This window comes from Limulus polyphemus, unplaced genomic scaffold (genome assembly GCF_000517525.1).
Source record: "Limulus polyphemus unplaced genomic scaffold, Limulus_polyphemus-2.1.2 Scaffold529, whole genome shotgun sequence".
NCBI classification, from domain to species: Eukaryota; Metazoa; Arthropoda; class Merostomata; order Xiphosura; family Limulidae; genus Limulus; species Limulus polyphemus.
This window is the reverse complement of record NW_013666139.1, coordinates 259,489-269,900: the sequence shown is the minus strand read 5'-3', so window position 1 is coordinate 269,900 and position 10,412 is coordinate 259,489. Positions and strand designations below refer to the sequence as shown.

The 10,412-nt window shown below is 32.3% G+C and overlaps 1 protein-coding gene across 1 annotated transcript in view; it reads right to left on the bottom strand.

Moving 5' to 3' along the window:
* Positions 1–5,530, bottom strand: part of LOC106458892 (G1/S-specific cyclin-D2-like) — a 10,446-nt gene extending 4,916 nt beyond the window's left edge. Inside the window, exons 1-2 of the mRNA XM_013918452.2 lie at positions 5,156–5,530; positions 803–1,018 (exon numbers count right to left, since the gene is read on the bottom strand). Coding sequence (XP_013773906.1) covers positions 803–1,018; positions 5,156–5,368 — 429 coding nt within the window. The 5' untranslated portion in view covers positions 5,369–5,530. The remainder of the gene's footprint in view (positions 1–802; positions 1,019–5,155) is intronic.
* Positions 5,531–10,412: the final 4,882 nt, after the last annotated feature.

Genomic DNA, 10,412 nt, shown 5'->3' with positions numbered 1-10,412 from the left:
ATGTAACTTTTACTTAAACTAGAAGATTAATGCAAGTTTATGGCCCATCTACATCATGTTTACATGGGAATCACTAACTACATGCGGATGTCCTACACGAAGAACATAAGAAAATGACCTTAATATACCCCGAGTAAAGTTGTATTGTTTACTAGTTATGGAGGTGTGAAATATATAGTTCTCTCTACTGTGTCATCTCAAAAAGTGAGCTTGATTTGAATAGGAATTTAGATAAGGATGTTTTCAGTTCCTCACAATCTAACTTGTGAAAGCAGGCTATTTTGATTTAGTTTATAGTGAAGATCACTTCGAATGTTAATTTTGGATATGCATGTTGATCCACTATTTCAGCCATGAAATTCACTGAGAATGAGGTCAGTAGAGTTCCAGATTAGTTTAAAGAGATGGTGGCTATCGTTAAGGGTTTAACTAAATTTTGCGTGCTAGTCAGACATTTGACAGTTATGCTGTGTTATGTTGCCACGTTATGGTTATTTACCTTGAATAATATGTATACTGATTATAGTAGTTTAGAGATTCATAAAGAAATTAAACATTTACTGTCAGAAAAATAAGGTCAAAACTTTAAGCGTTTGACATGCCACTTTCTAAGTGTTTGGTGTGTGTGTGTTTTACTCGCAGAATGATAACTATATATTGTTCTCCTGAACAAGAATAGTCAACTATTCGAAAGCGCTCGAGTTTAGAGGCTTTTTTTAAGTCTATATATATGTACTAAATTTTTAACGATTTTCTCTCGCCAAGCTAAAGTAAAACTTAACATAAACATAAAAAGACATACCAAAACTTCTTCTCTTGTAACAGAGTAATCTGTATAATATACTAATACATCAGCCGTTAGATGCCGACACTGTCGGAACTTGGATGCTAGCAAAAGGCACACTGCTCCTAACAGTTGCAACTGTGACTTCATAATACTTGTCTTAGCTAGGAACCTGTCTAGGTAGTTAACAGCAACAGGGAAAACGGTCTCTTCGCAGTTCTGTTCTTCACAGACCTGAAAACATTAGTATACAATACTGTAAGAATTCAGAAAATATTTAATAATTCAAAATATTTTCAGTTTCAGTTAAGAGCTGGTATTTGAAAACTACTGACAAAAGCTCTGTTATTATCATTTTCAAAAATTGGTAATACAGAATATGCACTTAAAACTGTTGAAGAGCAATTTATTTCTACTATACAGTTTACTGAGGGTCGGAAACATACACATAAAAGTTTAGTGAGGGTCGAAAACATACACATAAAAGTTTCAGAAGTACTATATATTGAAATGATATTGTTATTGTGTATGGTCTGAAATGGTATTGTTATTGAATCTGTCAGACTTTTCATTCTTTCATCGAAGAGTGTACTATAAATATATTCACTCAACGTGCTCGTGAACTTTTATAAATTTCATCCGAACCTAAAAATAAAAGAATAATTAGAGATGCAAGTGGGTTATGAATATTTGTCTTTCATATCACTTAAAAAGGTGTAACCAATCAAGTTGGTATATAGGCACAATTAAAAACTTCGATAGTCAAAAAAAAACGTTGCCATATTTGATTATGAAATTTAACCAAGTGCATTATTATGCAAGTTTAGTTAAGGTGTATAAATAGATACACAGTAGATATTAATATTGGGCATTAACTTCACCCGAAACAAGAAAAGTTAGTTTAAAAGAGAGTTGATTATGAACTAAGAGTTTTCATTAAAATACAGTTGAGTTATTTAGGCTAAAGCAAATTTATGACGAGAAAAAAAGGTTATTGTTTTATCCAAACACACTCTCAATTGGGGTTCTACAGGTATCAGTTACTTTTTAAATACAGAAATGGAACTTTTCAATCTAAACGGCACCTTACACGCAAGTGGGCTAAGTAAACAGAAACCCCAAGGGCTCATGTATAGTTGTCCCTAATTTTGAGCTACTAATCAGAGGGATGGCAACCAGCCGTCAGTGCCTACCGCCAAAAGAACTTCGTATGGTTTTTTAAACCGAAAAACGGGATGACTTTTATAACGTGCCGACAGCTGAAAGTGGAGAGAGTGTCCAGTGGTACGACACGCTAACTACTGGGCCACGCCCGGCCCACTATTTGTTAGAAACTCGGAAATGGCTTCCCACAATATGTGCCAGCGATACATGAATTTTACAAAAATTATCTAAACTAATGGACCGATCGTGTTCTAGTGGGTAGAGTTCCGCACTTAGGCGAGTTATAAGAGTGATGGTCAAATCCAACTATTCGATTAAATTAGCCCAATAGTTGGCAGTGGGTGCTGTTGACCAGCTACCTTCCTTGTAGTCTTTAAGTTGAAAACTAGGGATGGCTAGCGCAGAAATTCCTTGTGTCGCTTCATGTGAATATCTAAAATTACTAAGTGGTCTGTAGAAATAAAGTTTCATCTACGTTTACACACAAAACTAGTAGAAACTACAGTATGGTTTCAATAATAAGGTAATTAAAATACTTTAATAAAAAAAACATTATTTTGAATATATGTTTTGTGTAACACACGCAAAACTAGCACACTAAAAGTAATGATTCTTTTACTATACATTTGTGTGACACACATAGGCCTAGCACACTCGTTCCATAATTTGTATTTACACTAAACCCTATGCAATACTTTCATACTGTACATGTAAAATTCATTTAAAACCAAGTATTTGTATCAGTACAGCTAATTATTACAAGTAAAGCGCTGTAGAACACAAATACGGCACACATTTTTTTTCTTTTAATTTAAGTACTTATTATAAAGACTTGAAAGGGTTGTTATTAAATCACTGTCATGGTTAATACCCAACATCATACTTTCCATATTCAATGTCTAACAGATTATGGAAGACATATACGTGAAGGATAATCTTTAAACAGTACCCTATTACACTTGCAATCATTGTTATACACAACATACAGTTTTAAATATTGAAAGAGTAAGTTTAGTGTAAAAATAAATGACGGGCATTAATAAAGTACTAAATTTAGTAAGCTCATTAAAAAATTGCGTTTTCCAACTTATCATCTGTTTTAATATTCCATGCACGTGATGATAAAATCATTTGGTGGTTGGGAAAACTGTCTGCAGCGCATGTAGTACGAAGAGTGATGAATATCACAGCTGTTTCTCACTGAATGGTTCAGTATCTGTTGCTCGCCTGCATGTAGTATGCGTAAATTTCACGTATGTATGTCATAAAAATAAGTTCAAACTTTTATTTTATTTTACATATGAATATGAATTTTGAACAGTTCACAGTTAAACTTCACATGGCCTAAAGTAACAGCTTGGCTTTTGTTTGTGGCGCGAAAAACTACTAAGCCAACTTTTCTACACAGGTAGGGACGCCGAATGATAATTTACACATTCATTTCTACAAGTATTTACTATTAAATTATATAAATATTCTCCGTTATGTAATTTGTAAATTGTTACGTATTATTATCACCATCATATAGACCATTGTTTCAAAATATTCCCAATATAAACAACACTAGATATTTTTGACCAGTGACGGGTTAGCTTTCAATTTCTCTGTGTTCTAGAGAATACGTTAATCTGGGTCAATAAGACAACTGGTAACAAACGATTGAAAAAAGGTCCTACAACCGTTCTGACTATACACCCTCAAGGTAACTCAGTAAACTAAACTAATAAATATTCAATTTGTTTGTTGTTTTAGAGAAAACCACATTGGGCTATTTGCTGTGCCCATCGCGGGTAATCGAACCTCGGATTTTAGCGTTATAAGTCCATAAACGTACCGCTGTCCCACGGGAGACAATAAATGTTTAAGCACTGCAGCTGTTTGTATCAATTGTGATTTGCTCAAAGAAATACGTGTTCGAGTTCAAAGTATTCTGTCTTCCAGATATACGGCAGAAACACTATATATATAAAACATCTACACAACCATCTTTAAAAGTGAAGGGATAAAAAATGAGAAATTTCATATATAAGTTGCTTCTGAGAAATGTATTTATCCTATAAATATATCGACTATAATACAGATTTATTAAGATAAGAATAGAATAACAAAGCGATAACAGATCACTGTTTGAAATAAGTGTCGTAATAGCAGCTTTCGTGACAGTACGTATATTTGTGGGGTTTTTTTGTACATGTTGTATATAAATATCACTCGTAGATAATTTGTACCTACATATTTAGTTTTCTCTTAAGGTCATACGACATTCTAAAATATTCCTGAAATATCTACTCGAGAATGATAAACTGTGTCACTTCATAGAATTTTAGGACAATACAAAATATCTTTGACTGTTTGAATATTGAAACAAAAACATTCGACAAGATTATACAGATCTTTAAATGTTGTACAAATATGTTTAAAAGTTGATTTTAGAACAGTTTGGAACACTTTAAATGTTTTGACTATACATGTACATGTAGTGAACATATTTGTTTCTGTTATGTACGTTACATTGACAGAACACTGCAATTCATTTTCATTCGGATATGACTCATAAATTGTATTTTCAGGCTTTTTGATTTCACTAAAAACAAGAAGTACAACTTATAATTTCCACTTTGATCCTTAGTCCAAACTTATGAAGTTACGATCGTCGTCTACCGGGAAGGAAAATTATATTTAATGGAAATAAGTTGGTTTTTGGTCAAATTCAGGCATTTTGTTAAAAATATAAACAAACAAACTAAGAAAAAGTTTCCAAATTTCTTTATCATGATTGTCATAAGGTCTATATTAGAGACGGCTTACAATTAAGATCGAAAAGTCGTCCGATTCAAATAAATGTTTTTCTTTATTTTCTTTAAATACGCCCTTATAGTCCGTTTTACCAAACAGGTTAAAATGTACTTTCAATAACACAATGAAATCTCTCTGATAAACTAACTTTTACCCTTATTTGTTCTGACATCATCATTTCCTAATGGATATGAACAGTCGTGGAGTAGCATGTATATCTATTACTAACTGCCCATCATCAGCTGACTCGAGCGTAGTTGATTGAACTGACTTGATCGTAGTCAATTTAATGAAAAGTATTTTAAGACTTGAATTATTTCGCCAAGTATTATATTTTATCCGAGAGAATTGTATAACATTATCCAATTTTTTATATATTATTAGAAGAAAAAAGACACAATATGGTCTCACCTCGAGCATCCACGTTGTCACTACCTTTCTCATAAAGGGTCGAACCTCAGTTTGGACATACTTCCAATAGGCAGAAGAAACAGTATAGCGGTCTTCCGTGGTCAATAATAGTTCTAAAACTCTCTGGTTATGTAACAGGTTGGGATCATATGTTGCACGAGGCGAGTGTTCTAGCGGTGTATTTTCCGAACATAATAGGCCTAGCTCGTCCATACTGACAGCACAAATTTTTAAATTCAAGTTTTGGCAATATATAACTGATATAACAGGAACGATGTATATGTCAACCTGGGTATAATTTGTTTTAATAGTAGATCTTATGAGCTTAATTCTTCTATGAATCCAGCTTAAATTTTTGACAGAAGTTGAAGCGTTCGTCTAGTTTATATGCGTTATGAGTACAAAGCCTCCAAAGTCACACCGAAGCCAGTGCTTATTGGGCAAGTTGAAACAGCTGGCTCTTTGTTACTTCCACACTATTGGCTGAAAGTTAGCCACTTGTGAAAGCGTCTGTGCTCTACCACGAGACACGGCCTCAAAATATGACATGTTTTAGGTTGTTAGACTAGGTGACAATTTGAATGAATATTAACATATAACAATATGATAGAGTAACATTGAGCTCTAAATATTTAAATGTGTGCAAAAAATATTTTGAGGCAAAAACCAACAGTTTTCTAAAGTATCGCAAGAAAAACTAACAACAAATTCATTTTAATGAAAAATTTATTGCTAAAAATACTTAAAAAACAGTTTCTGGTTACCTGGTTTAATGTGTAAAATAATGCAACAAAGATTGTTTCTAGTTAGCTGGTTTAATAAAAATGGTTTCCAGTTAGCAGGTTTTATGCGTTTATATTTTTTTACCAACACTAAACATTGTCGTCAATTACAATCACAACTGTAGGAATAGCCTAAACTGTTTAATTTTCATGTTCTAATATTAATATAAGTGCTTTATTTTCATTGTAATTTCCACAATTTTTTTAATTTAATAATTGTAAGTTGATTAGAAAGGAAAGGCTCGAAAAATAAAGATACTAAGTTTGAAAAGTTTATTCTCATTTACATAGATTTTGGAAAAAAAGTTCTCAAGAACTCAAAATCACACGATTATTGCATGGCAAATATCTACCAATGTTTTGTTTTGTTTACTATTAACATATTATATCATAAAAAAAGAGGATTGTAACACAATAATGTTAAATAGCCTTTTATTATATATTCTACATAAAGAAACACCAAGTTTACGCATCTATAAAGAAGTTTGTGTGTTTGTAATTGAGCAACAAAGCTACACAATGGGCTATCTGTGCTCTGCCCACCACGGGTATCGAAATCCGGTTTCATACAGCTGTGCCACTGGGGGGCTATAAAGAAGTAAATGCGATAAAAATATATTCGCATTTTCCTTGTGACGGTTAAAATATTTTACACCCTTAATCTGTGTCATAATTAGCTATATGCTCTGTTATATTTCAAGTTATAAAAGCTGTTTAAATTTTACACTCTTAATCTGTGTCATAATTAGCTATATGCTCTGTTATATTTCAAGTTATAAAAGCTGTTTAAATTTTACACTCTTAATCTGTGTCATAATTAGCTATATGCTCTGTTATATTTCAAGTTATAAAAGCTGTTTAAATTTTACACTCTTAATCTGTGTCATAATTAGCTATATGCTCTGTTAGATTTCAAGTTATAAAAGTTGTTTAAATTTTACACCCTTAATCTGTGTCATAATTAGCTATATGCTCTGTTAGATTTCAAGTTATAAAAGTTGTTTAAATTTTACACCCTTAATCTGTGTCATAATTAGCTATATGCTCTGTTAGATTTCAAGTTATAAAAGTTGTTTAAATCCTAATTCTGGGGAAGTATTTTAAACTTACAAATTAATTTAGGCAGCTTAAGAATTAAAAAACACAACAAACAAATTACTGGTGAATAGTGTTTGGGGCAGTTAGTGGTCCTACTACATTAGTTTAAATTGTATCTCTACATCAAAATAACTTCGTAAATACTGTCAGATACACACTTTGATATTATTTCGTTCAGAATTAGTTTCTGAAAGAACAGCATCAATTATTTGCTGGAAATAAGACTATTCATAATCGAATCTGTTCATGTGCAGCCCCACCGACAGAAAACCTTGTTGGATATTGTCCGAAAAGCACTTTCTGCTACATCTAATATGGTCAAATGATTAATTTAGGATATCATATTATTTTTTCAGTGGAATGTTACTCTGATGTATTGCATATATTTTTAGCTTACCTACTTTTTTATAAGGGAAAGACGCTTCATAAATTATAAAATCATAACTGTTGCCAGAATATAAATTAATCTTTGTTATATATATATATATATATATATGAGTGTACGTGTGTATAGGTGCATGTTATTGTTCTTTCTTTACATTTAAGGTTTAATTCAAAAACGCCTGCAGAAGGCGTTGTTATGGTTGCAGCAACAAACTTATAGTTAGAATATACAGACATAAATACACAAGATAAGGTGGCTGTCATGAGGTGTTTGGTTAGTATCGTGCTTGTGATAAAAGCCAGAACATACCACCTGTGTGGCGTTGTAAGCGTCGAGCCAGACGTTGCGATTAGAATTAAAACACTCCACAGATAGAGTCCTAACTGTGTTCTTATAGCATAGAGATTAGAAACCTTAGTCATAACAAACGATAAGATATACAAGACTGCTCAAGATTCAACAGGCATTACAGTCAACTGGTCATTTCTTAATAATAAGCAGATTCCTGTTGCTAGGCGTGGAGTTAAACATCAGAGAACATAATTCCTTCGCTTCAAACATTTGAGCATAGTGGAAAAACATGACCCACAGTTAAGGTGCAAAACAATGGAATATCATAGTAGCAAATTTATGATTTGATATCCACGGTGGTCATTTAGTTTAAAACACGTGCGAAAGCTCTAGGGTGTCATCAAACTAAACCAAGTTTTTCGTGGTCAAGGCAACAAAACGAGTCTTGTACATAACAGTGATTTAAAGCCGAAAACCAAACAAAATAGCAAATAACGTCTCAGAGTAATAGTAGAGAAATGTTCAATCTGAAGTATTGTTAATGGTTCTAACTATCCTAATTATGACCAAATAATTTACAAACACAGAACACTGAATGATAATCTTATCACAGAAGAAATTTAAAATAAATTGATTAAAAATATACAACATTAAATACATATTCCATAAAATGTAACAGAAAATATTACCTTAGAATATTATAGAACACTTGATCACATTGGTTTTTACATTAGTGTTGTTTTCTATGCAAGCCTTTCGGAACAAATGGACTTTTAGAATATAACATATAGATTGCTCTTGTTTTTCGGTATTTTTTGTGCATAAAAGAGAGAAACATCCGTTACTTTCTTATATTTCCTTTACTCTTTGTTTTTGTTATTATTGACATGATTATCAAATTCAAACCATTTTATAATCTCTGTTTTTTAAATAAAATAATACCTCCGAAGATAATTAATGAATAATTGAATAAGTAATCTTATAACTGTAAAAAAACAAACCACTATTATAAAATTACATCAATCTCCTCTTTTGGTTTCGTTGTTGTGAATATCAGCATCTGATTATCAGTCATGTGACTTGAAACGTAAATGATTTGTCATGTATTCTATATAATACATATACAGTATTCTGACATAGTATTGTCTCAGATTAAGCGAATCAAAAAGCTTACATTTTTCCAAGATTTCTATAAAATGTGGTTAAATCTTAAAGATATTTGAAGGTTTCACTCGTATAGAGAACTGTCTAGCAAAATCAGCCAATTATAGCAGATAATTGTGAAATGGATACAGGTATGATAACATGTAATTAGCAGATTATAGAACCGTTTTAAATTCAATGGTAGAATTGCCCGGACAAGGTATACTATGATCTACGAATGTAGCAGACGACCGCTATCTATCTATTCTGACTCATCGCAATAGTAGGGTATCTGTTTCAATGTTGATTCAGATACTCATAGCCACATCAAGTCAACTTACATATGGTTAGAAACAGGCATCACAAGGCTAACCTTATGTCAGACACACATTGAGGCGCGTTCACTCACAGCAAAATACCAAACACTTCGCTTGCCAAGGTTCCAAAAACGTCTATTGAACCAATGACTTGTAAAGTAATATTTTTTACAGGTTTGTTCTGCTATATCCTGCAGCCAGATTACAGGGGTATACTTATTCAGAGAGAACTTGGAATCAGGTGTAACCTCTCTTTTTATACAGGAACATAACGCATATTTTAGACGTGCTAAACTCTGTATCTAGTGCAATGGTACCACTAATGCTACATATAATAGAAGTCACATACTATTGCCCGTTGTAATACCATATACTGATACAATTAACCCTGAATTCGACGTATCAGATAATAACCTCCACACTCACAGTGCTAAGCTCGTCCGAACCATCCTTAATGAATAAGAGATATTTAACTTATTGGAGTGACCTATATGAAATTATCTTGGAAGAGGCGTCACATTCCATCAAATAATTTCCGATTCGAAATTCTACGGATTCAACTATCCCAAAGGAGTGGTCCAAACTCCGTCATGACGTTACAAACATCTTATTCTAAGTACAAAATTCTACGGAATCACCTATCCCAAAGGAATGGTCGAAGCTCCATCATGACGCTATAAGTACCTAATTTTAAGTACGAAATTCTACGGAATCACCTATCCCAAAGGAGTGGTCCAAGCTCCATCATGACGTTATTAACACCTAATTTTAAGTATGCAATATCAGTGTCCAGCTTCACTCGTTCGATCATAATTCATATTCAAGTGAAATGTCTTATATTGTAAATAAATACAATCACCTCTGACATTGTTCACTAACAAGCTGAATGTACAGTCTTGTGCATTTCAGAGCACAGAACTAATCATCAGATCCCTAATTTTCTTGAAAATTAAATAATGGGTATACCTGACATCATTTTATAGCAGTAATTGTGTTTTTTAATAGCTAAACTATTATTGATTTCAATTATTCTATAATTATATTTTTTGTGTAGAGCTTATCGAATTCAAGATTGAAAGTATTTGTAAAATATAAACAGTAATATCATTTTTAATTCTATGAAATGTTTCTTATTTCAGATTAAACATTTATCGTCAGGTGTTCTTCATTTAGTCCTAAAGGTTTATTTTACACTGATATCAAACACACGTTTATCTTTAACAAATACTTTATTCTAAAAA